The sequence below is a fragment of the Ambystoma mexicanum genome, chromosome 6p (assembly GCF_040938575.1).
Source record: "Ambystoma mexicanum isolate Mex_15411 chromosome 6p, UKY_AmexF1_1, whole genome shotgun sequence".
NCBI classification, from domain to species: Eukaryota; Metazoa; Chordata; class Amphibia; order Caudata; family Ambystomatidae; genus Ambystoma; species Ambystoma mexicanum.
The window spans coordinates 997,987,740-998,004,718 of NC_090935.1; the positions used below are offsets into that span (position 1 = coordinate 997,987,740).

A 16,979-nucleotide genomic window follows, 5' to 3' on the forward strand; every position below is an offset into this window, starting at 1 on the left:
GATTTTAATAAAATAGCAAATGTGCTCAATTATATAAATATTGTTCAAAACTGAGCACCCGAACTTTATTTAAAAGTCGCCTCTTCATTTAATTGTGCATAGTTTCGATTGTTCTACTTCAATCTGTAGTTAAAGTAGGCGCAACTTCTGGAAACTAAATGCTTTCAATCCTCGTGTACTGTTAGCTTAAAAATGCACGATTTCAATCGCACCCAAATGCCTTTTGATATGGCATGAAGTGTACCTCTTCCGCCCGATTTTTCCTCCCTCCTCCTAGCATGCGTAGCAAGCAACTGGTGCTGGGCAGCCTCTTGTCATCTCGCTCAATTGCCACCACAAGGAGCATGTGCTACCGGGGGACGGGGATGCAAGAAGCATACCCCTTGAATAATTTAGGGCACCCTAGTGACAGAAGCCCCGCCCGCCCATGTTTGAGCCGTCACCGCGGGAGCCGTAGCTCTTCCCCGCTGCCTGCCTCCCGGGGAACTCGTAGAAGTCAATGCTTCGCCGCTGTCCGGAACTCGTCTCCTTCCGCCCCTCTCCCCGGGAACGCAGCGTGAAACAAAGCAAAGCGAGAAGTTTTGTTTCACCTTTTCTTGTAGCACGGAAAAACAAGACCGAGTGCAGCTGCTTCCCGGAGCTAAATTAGACCTCACCCCCCGCTTCCCTCCAGCACCACTCCCCCTGGCAGACTTGTTGAGCGAGGTGTCTGTTTTTTGTGTTTCTCGCTCTGGGTCAGAGGGGAGTTGCTGTCTGACAGCGGGAGGTTCAGGCTGCTCTTGACTGAGCAAGGTGAGCCGCAGCCGGGGCTCTATCTCCCGGCCATGGTGGTAATGACGGAGCCGGTCTACGAGCTGGCGGAGGCCGCTAAGCCCCCAGCCCTCCGCCCCAGGAAAGACTCTAGGACGGTTACTTTCAGGTAAAGCATGCGCCGCGCTGGCCAGCGTGTTACTATTAACTTGCTCTTTCCTGCGCTTCTCCATAGGAACAGGCTTCAGTATTTAGGACGGCGTTGTTGTCTTATTTCTGCTACTTCGCAAAATGCATTCACTTTCACGATGAGTTCCCTCCCCGAGTCGGAGCAAACTGGGCTAATCCTTGCAAATTGAAGGCATAGCGTTCAGTAAGAAGTCTAGGAAGCTGACGTCTCGCATTACGAATCTTCGTGTTTTGCTTGCTGGCAGTTCAGTATAGTTTTATCGTATGTAATATCATAGATCTGCAATCCACCAACCTTAAACAATGGCAAATCCAATAGTTATGGCCTTTTGTGTAGGCGTGCGCCAATCACTACCATAATGGCTCCACCTGCCCATAAGATGGTAACAGCTGGAAAATGGTGTGTTAGATCTGTGCCTGGCAAATGTCCATCTAGTTTAGATGGACATTTGCCAACAGTTTCGGCTTTGTATAAGGATTAGATGATCTAATTCCTACACAAAGCCAAATCTGTTTGATTTTCCAATGCTTGTTTTTAAATGACGTCAGCCCAAGGACACGTACTGCTTATAAACCAGTGGCTGAAGGCACACTTGGTTAAGATGTTTATTGCTTCTGCAACATATTTAGAATTAAGCAATTAAAACCCCCTAACTACCAGGCTATTATGCAAGTCTATGCAAAACTTGGCACTTAAGGTGATGATGCTTTGAAAGGGCACTGGCAGGCCAAAGTTTGATGTTAAAGGGTGAAAGAGATCCCGTGAGAGTGTTGTGGGACACCGGATAGTTCCGGGCCCCCTTCTGCATTCTCAGTTTAGATGCACAGAGCAGTCAGTGAGTTGGTGTTCATCCTGCCGCATGGGGAGCCGTCCAGCACTTGATTTAGTCAATGACGCCATGTTGTGAAACTGCACGAGCTTGGGAGGGGTCCAGACATTGCAGGTGTGTTTTGGGTAGGGAGGGGCTGGTAATGGGTAGGAATGGTCATAGGGATTAGCATGGCCTTAGGCAGTCCATGGGTGGATAAATATACCAAACGCCCATGACCTGTGTTCCCTCCTTAGATCCCACATCCCTCCTACCTGTACTCTTATGCAGTTGTGGCTTAGAGGATACACTTTAGCACCACCTAAAAGCCAAAACTAAAGAAGGCTTTGTTCAAAAATGTGTTTATAATATATGGTAAACCACAACAATATTATTAACATTTTTAGAAGCCCATATTAAATTTTGATTTGACCACTTGTGCCTTTCTATAGCTACCGGGAAGTTAACAATTTCATGCTTTCACAAGAACCGTGTGTTCACTTTTGCCTCTCCTCTCAAACTCTTAGATGGTCATGAAAGTGGGGGAAGCGAAATGTTATTGGAGGGTGTTTGCACTGAAGTTAGAGGGGTAGCCGTGAAACCTTTTTTTGCACTGCATGCAACATTGGATGTGTATTGATTTTGAAGATGATTCGAATAAAGGCAATAGCCTTCCTGTGAGATTGCCCAAAAACGTGATAGGATTTAAAGAGAAAATGCACATTTTTATTGGTAGCTGCCAACATGGTAATGCTGTGATTTTGATGTGGTGTGTGGTTGACTTAGTCAGTTGCTTGTTTATGGTCAACGACTAGCTGCTTTGTACCATTTAAGCCTGAGGGAGGCTATGCTTCAAGTGTCTTCAGGCGGTAGGAAGGAATGCGCTGTTTAAATTGACTACGAATTGTGGACACTGATTTGTGCCCAGGCATAGCTTCAGATGACATAGTATTGTGCAGTTTTACCTAACATAATCTATCCTTATAAGGCATACATGCTGGAGAGTAATGTCTATGACCAGTAGATGCAACCTCCTTTCGGATGTTTACAAAGTCTAAAAGGTTGTTTGCAGAAGATATTATCGGGTGGCCTCCTGGGCAAGGTCTGACAACAATAATCACCTCTAAGGCCTTCTACCTCCCACCCTAACCGACATCATATCTTGACACACAACTCCAGCAACAGAATAACAAAGATTTGACACAGTCGAACATGCCTCACCACAGCAAGAGCATCTGCATTACATTTCCCTAAATATAACCTCACGGTTGATACATCTGCACTCCATTCTGCCAGGAACAGAGCATCGCACAACCAATGCATATTACCAGTTTGGAGCCAGCATTAACCACTACCCCAGACAGCTTGCAAAATATCTACACGTCGTGCAGAGCCCCACCTTTTCAGATCTTCACACATCAACATTGCAGCAAGGCAGCTATTCCCACACTTTAGGCACCCATGTGCTCCCGCGTATCCTGAAAATGACAGTAGGTGTGCAATGCAAGCCAAAGCAACTCTAATATGTGGCTGCATCAGGGCCTGTAATACATTTTAATTCTGCTTTTGTCAGTCTGCTGTATTGGAATCACTGGTGCCATGACTGGCTTGCGAAAACATGTATAGTCCTAAAAAATAAATGATCAAGCATGTAGGCAGGGACTATGCTTCACAAATGCAATTCTAAGCAACATCCTCGTGGGGGTGGGGGTGGGCGGGCATCAATAAGCGGGGCAGGAAGGGGTCAACATTTTGTTCAAACATGTTACACCTGTGCCATTGTAAAAGGAGTCCTCCTCCGATTGGACATAGTAAGATTCAATTGTTTGCCTTCAACGATACAGTTTGATTAAGCAGGCAAGTTAGGTACTTGGCCACATATATTCCGAGCTCCTGCTGGCGCCTCCCTCTGCAACAGCCTCTCTGAAACTTGAGCAGAACCATCTCTGGTTCCTGAAGCAGCTCAAGACTTTCCTCTTTGCTTCTGCCTTCTCTCTTCCCCTCCCCTGCTGATCTCCTGTCTGATACTTCACTGGTTACCTGGCTACCCTCTTAACCACGGTCCCAGGTCCCTGCCCATCCAGTTGCACAACTGCCCTGCCTCCTGGCAACACTGCACTTGAGGCTGTATCTGGAACCCTACTGTCCCCTAGCTTGCACTTATCGCACACTTGTTGTCTTTGCTTAACCCCTGCACTGCCACCTGCTGTCCGCACTTCTTTTTTCTATGTCTTTATCCTATGCGTTGCACTTTTCCTCCTTCTCTTCTCGGGCACTTTTCCCCTTCCCTCTCCCCTGCACTTGCTTGATCTCAATGTCACTTGGCCTAGTAAGATCGTTGTCTTGTCCTCCTTGTTTCCCTATTTTTGCCTTGTCGCGCCTTGAACCACATGTGTATAGGCGTGCTATAAATCATATCATACTCATGCTTAAGTTCAGTTAAGTTTTGTTTTTCTGGAACTACAACAATGCTGTCTTTTAGAGTTCACTTGCAACATACAGAAATCGTATAATAAAGCAACCTGCCAACATATCATCCTTTTAGAAATGTTAAGCCAAAAGAGCATCATAGCTTTATTTTCCACATCCTGAATAGAAGCCTACAAGTCCCAGAATGCAAAGTAGTCTGTTTTACACCACTACACTTGGAGAACCTAGACACATGAGAAAATAAGTAATGTGATGCACATAATCTCCTCCCCCGATGTTATGGATCAGTGGAGTCTCGTGTGAACTTCCCATTGTAAATATTCCATCACAGTTCATTCACTTATAAGAAAAGGTGCTGCTGATAGCAGAGTGGTGTTCCAAATATAATGTCCAACCCCTTGTTAAGTTTCTGGCTGTGAGCGATGTTGTCCCAGACACTTTAGCATCAGGATCCTGTCCGCCTCAAGAAAGTTCTTGGGGGTGAGCAAGTTCTCATGAGCCTTGGCCCACAATTTCAGGAGGGGCTAAAGCCCAATTAGCCCGAGGGTGTTGCATGCTCAGTAATACATGCAAATCACTTGATGGTAAGCACAGTAACCAAGCAAGTGCTCAATAGAACTCACACTGACCTAGAAGAATCCTTTAATTCTCCGAGTAACCCGACTCCATATTACTGATAACCAACCTGACCACGGCTTCATTGTACTCCCAGTAGTAGTTGTGTAGTACCCACAGTAACTAGGGCATCCCTATGAAGCTTGCACTACTGAACTGTTAGCCACTCCTCCCTTGAAGGCTCACTTGGAGAGGGCGAGGCTTTTGACCAAATGCTGAATATCCTTGCCAAGAGGTTTCAAATTGTGAGGAGAAAGCGTGGCTGGAGCTGCTGATATGCTGATGCTTCACACCAGGGGTGTTGCCAGGTCTGGAAAAGATCCCGGGCTACGCTAATTGGGACTGTCTGAACTCAGGGTTAGCTAGGCTAGCCTTGTGGTTGTAACCCTGGGGCTAAAACCAAAATACCCGGGGCTATATTTCCCCCCCCCCCCTCCCCCATAGCAACGCCTCTATTTCACACAATACTTATTATATAACATAATAACCAGGTTTGGGGTTCAGTTATGCTCTGCGCTGTCGCTTCTTTTTTTTTTAAAGGTGGAATTGCTGGACTGTTTTGATTGATTTTAACCCAATTGTTATTGTTTAAAAACGAATCATAGATTATCTACCAAACTCTTATGTCTGCACTACGAATATTAAATTTAAATGTTTTCTTAATCAAAGAGATTTATTCATCATTAGTGCCAATTATCTTGTTTAAGGTAGATGTGAATGTAAAAGAGGAAAAACAACAATTAGGAGTAGAAGTTGTCGCTTAATTGTTTTAAATGAAGAACTGTGTAAACATCATTCCCAAAATCTATTTCTCTTTCAGTAAAGAACCACGTGAACAGCAAAATTCACAATGTTTGTCTTCAAAATTGATGAAGACTATTTTTGCAGACACTTAGTGTTTCCCTTGTGAATGGTTTGGCGAAACAATTTTACAAATGTCACTGGATGCAAAATGATGTTCCTGAATATTGTTTTACTACATATGGCACCAACATGTTCTTTGAACACATTACATTATTAACTAAATAAAACCCCCAAAAAGTCCAAAATAACAAAGGTACAGATGTTTGTTACAAGACAAGTAAAAATAAATATATAAAATTGACTAAACATGAGAGACATATTACAGGGATCGAAACTAAGAGGATATCCAGCATTAACCAGTGGGCAGCAGCTACCACAGAGGGACAATTAGCTAGTACACAGCGTTCAGCAAATCTAACTTCCACAAACGATGCAAAAATGCCATTTTGTCCATTATGTATGACGCCTAATGCTTAAGTGATGTAGAGATGCGTCCTAATGTTTATTTATAGATTGTCCCAAATGCACACAGTGTTTGTTCTGCACAAGTTGGCCCGAGGAGCCAACGGTAGCTCCTGGTAGCTTTTGGTGTGAAGCTAACCAGGCTCTTCTAGGCTACAAGCAGGAGCTAAATAGCTCTCAGCTCCCCTTGATTTCGAACCCTGCCTCATGTTACTTTGAAGCAGGGAAAACAGCTTTTTGGTTATATTGAATGCAGATATAAGCATTTGAGAGTTTTCCATGCATACACTCACTTGTTGGAGACATAACTTAATTGTTAGGATGGGTATGTCTCGTCCTCCTTTTGTAAGCATATCACTGTTCTTAATATTAGCAAGTAACTCTACGTTGGTATAGCCTGACTATTTAGAAAGGAAAATAAAGTACACCAGAGATATGGTTTCTTTGCACAGCATTTTATAATTGTGTTGTTTCTTTCATATAATCCTGTCAATCTATTTAGAATTTTGACTTTTTTCATACAATTTTATATGTGGTATGTTGCCTTGAGTGGGGTCTGCAGGAAACATTCAAACATGTGAACTACTCATTACTGTAGGACTAACTTCCTTCTTTATAGAATCCTTTGTCATTGCGAATAGCATTTGGCTACAGAAATAAACAGTTGTTTTCAAATTGGGCAATGAAGTAAATAGACACAAAGTTATTGAATTAAACTTCACATGTATTCTCTAGGAAAATGGTCTTCAACTGCAATAATGCATGTTGAGGAAAGCTTGCCAATCTAGTTGTTGGCTGTTCATTAGTGTCCAAGTCCCTTTATGGCTAAGTGGTCACAATGAGGATACAAGCTTTTATAGAAAAATGGTTTGAAATTGGTCCCCTTCAATAGGTAAATGTTTGATTCGAAAACTTAAGAAATGTACATAGAGGTTCCAAAGCCTTACTTTAGGGTTTTAAATGCCTGCACTTTCACACCAACTGCGACTCCTGCGTTCGATTGGGGCACATCTTATTCTTTTAGGATGATGGTATGTGAGTAAAAATCAAAACAGTCTAAAAAGTTTGAAAAATATGGCATCCTCCATGTCCAATCAATGGACGGCGCCGTGTTTGTTGTGGATCCGAATTTAAATCGTAGAAATGGGATCTGATCCATCCGGATGCTTCATGTCAATCGTACATGGAGTTTTTTCAAACAATCCTTGATTTCTTTACGTAATCAGTTCATAGAGTAAGAGCAAAATACCCAGTTACCTGCATGCTTGTAATCCTTTTATTACATATTTTTATTTACATAGGAAATCGTGGTTTATTCGATACATTGGATGTATGTAAATATTAAAGTAAGAGTTGGGGTCATTTGTACAGTCCAATTGATTATGTAAGGGAGGAATACATAATCACTTGCACGTTAAGTCTTTTCCGTGATTCATTTACCGTACATATTTATAAATATATTCGCTGTGGCACAAGATGTGTTTTTAAGTAGTTGTGTGACTTTATTGTATAACTCAGATAAAATCACTTGTGCTGCAGTTTTTGTTTCTACATGTTAGCTATTCAAAGAAAAAAGAATCGTTCATTGAGGCCTGCATGATTGTTTTTAGATGAAAAATACCTGGTCTCTTTTTTTTTTTGGTTACATAACTTCTGTGTCCTCCCCTTTCTGTAGCAAAAATGTTATCTAGTCCCATACACCTAATCTTCATAATGCCCATATCTGGATGCTCTTGTTGCCCGTGCTGGAAGTGTGGGGGGGGAGGAGGGGAGCGGAGGTTGAATGTCCTTCATTCTGACAGCATGCATGTCTTCTCAGTCCTGATGTAGATTGTATTACAAATTCATACAGTTGCCTAAAAAGTGCCTTTTCAATTAATACATTTTGTTCCTGATTTCCCTATTGTCCATCGTGAGAAAGTTACATACTGAAGATCGACATTTGTAGAATCCAATTGCATTATCTAAGGGCCAGGTATTTTTTGTCTTTTTCATCGGTTTCATATAACTTGGACATGAATGTTTTTTGAGCGGTTTAGCTTTCTGAAGTATTGTTCAAGCATCCTATCAGTGTAAGGCCGTTAGATCGGGTCTAGTTTCAATATGTGGCCATTTTTATTCAACACCTTCTAGATTTTGGTACTCTGTCCACAATTTTTTGCATGCACCCTTCAAGGAATGCCTGGGGATGACAAACCTAGAAAAGAAAAATACAGCAAAAAACTCCAGTTAGGTTGTAGTACATTACGGCAGTCTACCATACAATTGGATAGCTGAAGGACATTGCTCCCTTACCTCTTGCTTGGAACATAAGCACCTTGCCATTCTTTACACCCTCCCATGTCCAAACCCTAATTTTGGCCCGGGCAGTTACTGCTTTATTGCTGGGGCATGAGTAGCTCTGAGGATCTAAGAGCAAGAGTATCACCCACCTATTTTGCGCAGGCAGAAATGTCCATCTCAAGTTGCCGGTAGTGACCCAGTCTGGCATCGCAACCCCTAACGTGCAGCTCTCCCATTTGCCCCTTGCTTTTTAAGTGCAGCCCCCTTGTGTAGATTTTGTCTCAGCAACAAGCTCTCCCTAAATAATGCATGTTTCCCTCGATGGATGACAAAAGCTGGAGCTGCAACGCTTAAGTCTCAACCTCCGACATGTGGCATTGATCAATGGTTCCAGCACCTTGAAACCCTGAGGGAGCTACAGCATTTCACATAGCCATCCAGGTTCCAGACCTTTCTCTGCAGTTGCCTCTGTGGAATGTGGTACCTGGCACGTGCACAAAGCTGAGCATAAAGGCGGGCTGCCAGCTCTACAGATGACCCGCCCAGATGAGGCCGTCGTTCACCAGTGACAACTGCACATTTTTGTGGCATGAATGATGCAGAGACACACGCCCAAAAAACGTGTGGTCTGAATAAAGACTGACATTCACACTTTTCATCTGATGATTATTTGTGAGATTTGCTCTTAGAACAACTAACTCCCTAAATCTTATCATATGAAGTCCTATTAAGGATGTCATTCACATGCATTTGACTGTGCGTTTTTGAGTGGAAAAATCATCTGTATTACCTGAATGTAACATTTGTTTAGCCATTTAGATCGGTCAGTGACTGGAGCTTGCTGTTGGTTAATGGTCCGGTGTGGGTAGTGGGGTTGGCGCGGTAGGTTCAAATCGCGACCCAGCTCTCTCAGCTTTAGATCCTTCGACAGTAGATACAATGAGTATCCTTAAATTGGACAATACTAACAGCCATTTCTGTCTGCACTGACAACATGCTGCCATAACAATCGCTATTTCAATAAGCATTGACCATGCCAATTGGGCTTGTGTCTATGGGCCATTGTTCTCTGTTACAAAGTGGTTTTCCTACCATTGTTGGATAGCGGCACGTTGTTTTCTAGAGTTTTGATTTTGCTAGTCTTTGGATCTTAAGCCGTGCAGAAACTGCAGCTAACCGTTTAAATGATTCCTTTGATTTTTTAGAAGCATAGTGCATTAATAAACCAGATACAAAGGGCCTGATTCATGGAACGTTTTCCTGTGGGATTGCGCCATTATAAAACACTTCCATGAATCAGGCCCTTAATGTATGCAGTGTTGACTTTAATGTTGGCTGTTTGCTTTGTGTTCTTCATTTACGTGTACCTTTGGTGTATGATTAGTCTGTTCTGTATGGTGTATTCATTTTAAGTTGCATACTGGCACTACATGGAACCTAGTTACAACATGTGCAGAAAGGCTTGTCTCAATTTCATTGTCCTCATTCATTCCAAAGAAAACTTTCTTATACAGTAACATGTACAATAATCTATTATTTAGTCAGTATAAAAATAGAATACAACTTTGTGCCACTAGCCCCTCCCTCATCTTGTTTAGCCCACCGTAAAAAAAAATCTACAGTCCAGTGTAAAATCACTCTCGGGTTCAATACTCGAGGCATACTTGGGAAGAATGCGTCTTACTAAAAGACGCTTCCAGAGCCTTTCTCATGGGGAGAAGATCACCCAAGTGGGAAGAATAAGTCACAAACTAATCGTCCCCATGAACTCATCTCGAAGCTTCTGCCTAAAAGGACCACGACCGTAGTATAGACTGTTTTTGCAAAAACATTCTCAATTGTGTGTGTTTTACTGTTTGTTCCTGTTCAGGTTGCAGATGTTTTTGTATTCCTTAACTATCTCAAATTGTATCACACAACGTTAATCTGAAAAAGGACTCTGTCAAACATTGGTGCATTCGCCTTAGAACCAAGAATTGCCATCACTTGTGTTTTAAGTGAAATTAATGCAATATGCAAAAAATTGACAATTCACAAAATGTCAGTGTTAAAACACTTTCAATGAATCTGTCTCGAAAATGGATAGTGGGCGTGGGCTTTATTCCATCACCACCATTGTAAATAGTGAGTTTATTATTGTTTACTACATTTAGTCAAACAACTACCTAACTCTTAGTCCTTAAAACCTATACTTCCTAATTATCTTTATAGAAATTCTTACAGATCCTCGGAGCAAAAAAAAAAACAGATTGAATATTCTCTGGCATCTGTATTAAAGCAATAGTCCCTCCCGGCTCTTGAGTCCACAATATCCTCGTTGTTTACATCCTAACACCATCTGCTTCATGATACAGAACCCTATGTGGCAATTTGTACGAAAACAGAAAAAAATAGGCAACAATTATTCAGCTCACCCCTATTACGAATACTGATGCACGTGTGTGTTTCTCTAGAACTCCGAACCTTGTGTACGTTAATGAAGCTGCTTTTCCTCCCCTCCCCCCGAAAAAAAACACATGATCACTAAGCCTGTATAATATTCACTGTTTGGTATTTCTCGTCCCGCTGTGTGCTTATTAGTTGGCATCGCTTTTTATGGAATTGGCCCATCAGGGAAATCTTGTTCTTCAACATAGAATGAATCCACTTGGTGAATTTTAATGTCCCCATGTCCCCATTTGTTAGTCCATACCAAAAAAGTGTATAGACTCTTTATTTTTAGCGGGGGGGAGTGGTGATTTGGAAAAAACGCTCCAAGCGGTCTTTCTAAATCTACCTTGCCCCTTACACATAGAGGTGCACGCAGGGGCCAACTGGCACAGCCAAGATGGTCACGGGAAGACAAAAGTTGGCAGTCGGGTAAGTATTTGTCTGTTTGCGTGTCTGTGTCTATGTTGTGGGATAGTGTTTGTAGTGGAAAAGTGCTGGGGAGAAGGGGTGTGTGTCTTTGTGTTTGTGCGTGTGTTTTATATGTGTGGGGTGGTTCAACAGGGATGGCTATGAGGGAGAAGGGGCAGGATTCAAGATGGTGCTTGTGGGGTGAATTCCCCCACACCCTCTCGATTTCAGGGATGAGGTTGGGTCGAGGGGTGAGGAGGGGGGGGGAGATTTTGGATTATAAAATCTGCACCAAATCAGCCAAAAAAGAATCAGTCTTTTTTTTTTTTTGCATGCAGCCTTTAATATGAAAGAATATCACATGGAACCTTGGTATACTCTCTCCTCTTCCTCTCCATCTACCACTTCAGCCCCCTCTCCTGCCGTATCTCTCTTCCTTTCTCCTCCTTCTCCCTGTTCACTCCCGATGATGTTTCTAGACAAGTCCGATCTATGAAAGGCTCGTCAAAGCAGGTGCTCCCCTACCCCTCCATAACCATTAAGGACCACATTGCTCCAGCCCTGGCCGATTTCTGCAATCGCTCTTTTGCCACTGTAACCTTCCACTCGCCCTTAAGCACTCCCTTGTGCACCCCCTCCTTTAGAAGCCCTCTGCCGATCCTTCCTCTCTGGCAAACTACCGCCCAATCTCCATCACTCCTTTCCTGGTTAAACTCCTGAAAAAGCTGGCCATCTCCCAGCTTAATCGACATACTGAATCTGTTGGTTGTTTCCACAACCACCTGTCTGGCTTCAGAGCATACAGAAGCACAAACACTGCTCTCCTGCACACCCATGAAGACTTGCTCTCTAATGTTCCTTTGGTCCTCATTCTCCTTTGTCTGTCTCTCCGCTGCAGTCAACCATGCCATCCTGCTCAATCGTCTCCGTGGCAACCTGAGTATCGGGCCCTAGCCTGGTTGACCTTCTTTCTCTCTGATCGACTCTCCCAGGTCCAACTTGTCCTTCCTCTCATTTCTCTCTATACATGTGGTGCAGTGTTCCCCAGGGCTCTAGCCTCTCTTCCCTGGCTCTTTAGCCCCTACCTGGCACCTCTGGCCCACTGAATCTCTACCTTCTGTTCTAACTTTGTGTTATGCGCATGACACTCGGCTCTGCTTCAGGCTCCTCTCAGTCCCTTCTGCTCCTTCTCTCATACCTGACTGTCTGCAATTCAGGAATGGTATGCCTCCGATTTCTGCCTTAATGCCAGTAGGACCGAGATCCTCCTCATTTGGACACATGCTCCCGCCTTCCCTCTCTCTCACTCTGGCCGCTCACACTGGGCCCTCTACCTGTGAGGCTAAGAACCTTGGTGTCGTCATAGACTCCACCGCTCCTTCTCGCCTCACATCTCTGACATCTCTAAGAAGTCACACTATTAGCTGCACCTCGTCAGAGGTATTCTTCCTTTTCTCACTTTCCTCCCGAGGCTAATTTCTCCAGAGCCCTGGTTCTGTCTAGGCTCTACAGCCTCTTTCAAAATCTGCCTGCCTCTACTCTTGGCCCTTTGCAACTAATCCAGAACAGGACTGCAAGGCTTGTCCTGGCCTCAAGCCTAGGGATTGTATCTCTCCAGCCCTGAAATGTATCTACTGGCTCCCTGTGGCTGCAAGGATCAAGTTCAAGACCATCTGCATCATCCACAAGGCTTTCTGGGGCCGGCACCACAGTACATCCAACTCTCTCTTCTAAGCATCTTCCTTCTCGAGCCCTCCGCTCATCCACTTCCAACTCTGAGGGTCAGACACTTCTCCAGGCAAAGAGTGGGGGGTAGATCTCTGTCCTCGGTTGGGGCCTGCTTTTGGAACAGTCTCCCTGCCTCTCTTGTGCAGGACACCGTAAGGTTTCCGGAAGCAACACAAGACCCTCCTTTTCGCTTCCGCTTTCTCTCTTCCTTGCTGATGCACCAGTCTACTGCGCAATCTGGTTTCTTGGCCACCCGCTGAATTTACGGGACCAGGCTCTTGCACAACCAGTTGCCCTTGCACTGCCTGTGGGCCTCCAACCACTTCGGAATTGTATCTGCAACCCTGCAGTCCCCTGACTCCCTGCACTTATGATCCACCAACCTGGCAGCACTTGCGCGTTCCATTGCACTCTTCCCCCCTCTCTCCCTGGCACTTCTCCCCCCCCCCGCACTTGTGCGATCTGAATGACACAAGGCCCAGTAAGATAGCTGTTTTGTCCTCCTTCTGTCTTCCCTTCCTTGTCTTGTCACGCCTAGAAACTCTTGTGTATAGGCACGATATAAATGGCTTATATCGTACCAAGAAGCTGCTGTTCCCTAACGCTATCTTTTGCCATTGAAAATGTATGATGGAAGAACTTACCCTTTTGTCTCACCATCTTTTTTAAGGTATGGTGTTTTACTTTGTCCTTATCTGTAATTCTGTCTTTCTGGGCCTCGGCGGATGTGCGTGACTGGAAATAATGCTCAGCTTTAGTGTTAAAAGACTTCTGCTGTGTGACGTTGTCTATGCTGTGAAGCATAAAGATCCCTGAGATCTTCAGTCTTTACTTGAATAACTCAGTTGTGTCTACCAATGAAAACTGTGTGTTTTATCTTTTCCAAAACTGCCTTTCAATGATCCACATGATTGTCATTATTTAATAAACCACTACGGTTTACCATTCCTTCAGTAGAACATTGTAGCATTTCAAATTATTTCCTGGCATTAATGGGCAATTCTTTCAGATGTAAATTGATAGCTCCACATCACAAGTAGCCCAAATAAGAACCTTTCAAAAATGCACTTGTTCCAATAAATCACATGATCATCCCATCAATAGCGTCGTCCTTGTATACTAAACTCTCGGGTGTCTTCCATCTTCTAATGCAAGGGGCAGCATTGGCCACCTCAATTCTATACATATGCAGAGCGCACACAATTTATTTGCCAATAGTCAAATATCACTAGCCAATGAAAAATTGTTCTAAATTTCTATCGCAGTCAAATAATGTATATAGTCGTAACTCCCCACATCAGACAATAACACTCTGCTTTAATTAAATGGCCTAAGGGCAGGTATTTGCAAAAACCTCTCAGAATTGGGGTGTCTGCCTACTATTAAATATAGCATATTTTTTAAACCAATGATGTTGTTCACTTGTCCGAATCGCTATCGACCAAGCATGTTTTATGTTCATGAAAGCTAGCCATGTTTAATGATGATCAAAGGTGTGAGTTCCCAGTGATGCTCTTATAAATGTCAACCAGAAGTGGTCCAATATTCTGTATCCCAAGTGTATTTACACACCAGCAAAGGTCCAAGTATACTTGGTGACGTTCTAGTGCCGTCTGTTGCCATTATACTGTCTCGTTCAAATCTCATCTTGGTGTATTGGTTTTAAACAACATGCATCAACTAAGTTAGACAAAAGAAAAAGGTGCATACCCTTTTTTATAACTATTTGTTTCACTAAACAACTGATTACACCTTATTGCGGTTTTCCAGTTTCCACCCCAAGACATTTTAAAATAATTTTCCCATGGAAAACACTTGCATATACTTTTTAAACTGCACTGATTTGAATGATTAACTTCTGCATACAAGACATTTTTCAGTTACTGGGGGCATCATTGAGGAGAGTGAGATACCATTATTGGGAAGATAGTTACAACCAATGAGAGGAGAAATTGTTCTGTGTAAACAACTTGGAACTCGTTGATTTACGTTAGCACTGCTGAGAGGAAAAAGTAGTACATGGGTTCTTTTTCTCAAATATTCTTATAAAGCTGACGCATCCACAACACTTGCAAGGCCCAAAGAAATGGCACCCAAGCAAGAACTCCAATAATCTCTATGTAATGTAGTCTGTCGCGTTCCAATTGTGTAAAGAAGAACATATTGCATTTGCATTCTTGCCTCTGCTTTACATACGTTTCCTCTACCTATAAGAGTACATTGATCGTGCTACCTACTTTGATAAGGCATAAAATGCCGTGCAGCAAGGCAATTTGCTATGCAATTCTATAGATTTGCTTATTAATTTGGCACTTGTGTAGCAAAGCTAGCTATTTAAGTTAACCTGTTCAATGAAAGCACATCTTGCCCTGTACTCTGCTCTTGCCTTCAGGGCTCTCAACACTTCTCTTTTCGCTGCAAGTTCAAAGGGACTAATGAGAAGAGAGTGCATCAGTAATCCTCTCCTCCACTCTAAGCGCCAAAGGCCTGTGTTGGGCGTTGGCCGTGCTAGGCAAGATTTTTGGTTTTTTTTCCAGGTATTTGCAAACCAAAAGTAATCGGGAGGATACTTTCATTAAGCAACCTATATCCTGTCCGACAAAGACAGGTAGGTATGTGCTAACTTAAATATTTTTAAGTCCTGCAATTCCATTCCTAAAAATGTTACATAATGCGTAATTACTTTTTTGCTACTGGAAAACACTGCAGTTTCCTGAAAAACCTAGTTCTGTAACCTGCTGTTCGCATTCATCTGTGTAACTGATGCTCAACCCATAACTGATGCCATACACATAGACATTCTGTCTTATCAACCTGTTGCTTTATGCCAGATACCCTGATTGTGGGATGGCCACACACAACACCATTCCACCTACTTTGCCCAGTACTCTGGCTGCTATGCCATCCACTCTGTTTATTCTCTTACTTTCTTTCCTCTTACATAATGGCTACACAAAGTTAACTAGATGTAACGCAAAGTAGTGATCATAGTTCCATCCATTCTGTACATCTGCAGATCTACTCCACAACCATACACTGTAGTTGGCTTGCAGAACTCTCTTTGCTCTATGATTATGACTCCACTGTATCTAAGCACATGTAGCAGAGAACTGGCTGAACTGTTTTTAGAGCCTTTTTATTATATCTATCTATTTATGTCCGTTCATGCTGCTAACCATTTCCATTTTACAGTCACTCATCCAGGACTTGCAAAATCCCTTAAGCCACTTGCATAGTCGAGTAGATTTTATTAAGGGTGAGTACTATTTGCCAGGGATGTTGACACTTATTTGTTTGCAGTCAATGTCAAAGTTTCACTGTTCATGGCTGTTCTCTAGGTGGCAGCAGTGTGCCAAACGTAAAGTGGGTTTGTGGTTACATGCAACATTTTACAGAAAGCACATTTTTAAATTTGTTGTCATCCGTTGTCGTTGGTTGGGTGCATTTCTCTTAGGCCAAGTAAGTAAACTAAAATACTCTGCCAGTTGGTCTAGAGGAATTGTAAAGAATTTGCAAGGCCTGATTTACTGCATTAATGTCTTTCTTCAGCAGTACACAAAACTGCTCTATCGTTTCTCTTTTTGTGTCTTGGGTACAATTTACTTCTGGTGACATTAAGCATATTAGAACAACATTGCTAATTTAAATGGGTTTGTTTGCTAATCCAGAGCATTTTAATTAGCAAACTCTGATAATCAATTTGTGAAAACTAATTTATGCCTTTGACAATCACCCCCATTTATACCCCGATCCCTCCCTTTTGGGCAATTCAACCAGAAGTTTTTAAAAGTCCAGCCACATGTCTCTATGACGTGAAAATGTTGGTGATGGTAATCTCCAGGACTCCTCCATGTTGTTTGACCATACAAGGTCTTTCATCCTCCGTTGGTGTTTAGCCATCAGAAAACCAAAATGAAGCAATTTCCACTTTCCCTGAGATGTCTCTTCATGGGGTAATCAGTATATTCATTACTTTCCTCAATGTCACAAATATCCCCTGCCAAAATGTAGCCAGCTTGGGACATTCCCACAACATGTGTAAGTCATTTGCAGCCTCAGATCCACATCTGG

The 16,979-nt window shown here is 42.9% G+C and overlaps 1 protein-coding gene across 6 annotated transcripts in view; it reads left to right on the forward strand.

Moving 5' to 3' along the window:
- Positions 1 to 16,979, forward strand: part of GRAMD2B (GRAM domain containing 2B) — an 864,945-nt gene that overhangs the window by 375,529 nt on the left and 472,437 nt on the right. The window contains exon 1 of one of the 6 annotated variants that reach the window (XM_069625596.1): positions 420 to 919. The exons of the other annotated variants lie outside the window; for them this stretch is intronic. Within the exon in view, the coding sequence (XP_069481697.1) occupies positions 825 to 919 (95 nt within the window). The 5' untranslated portion in view covers positions 420 to 824. Of the gene's footprint in view, positions 1 to 419; positions 920 to 16,979 lie in introns of those variants that run through there. 6 annotated transcript variants of the gene reach the window in all.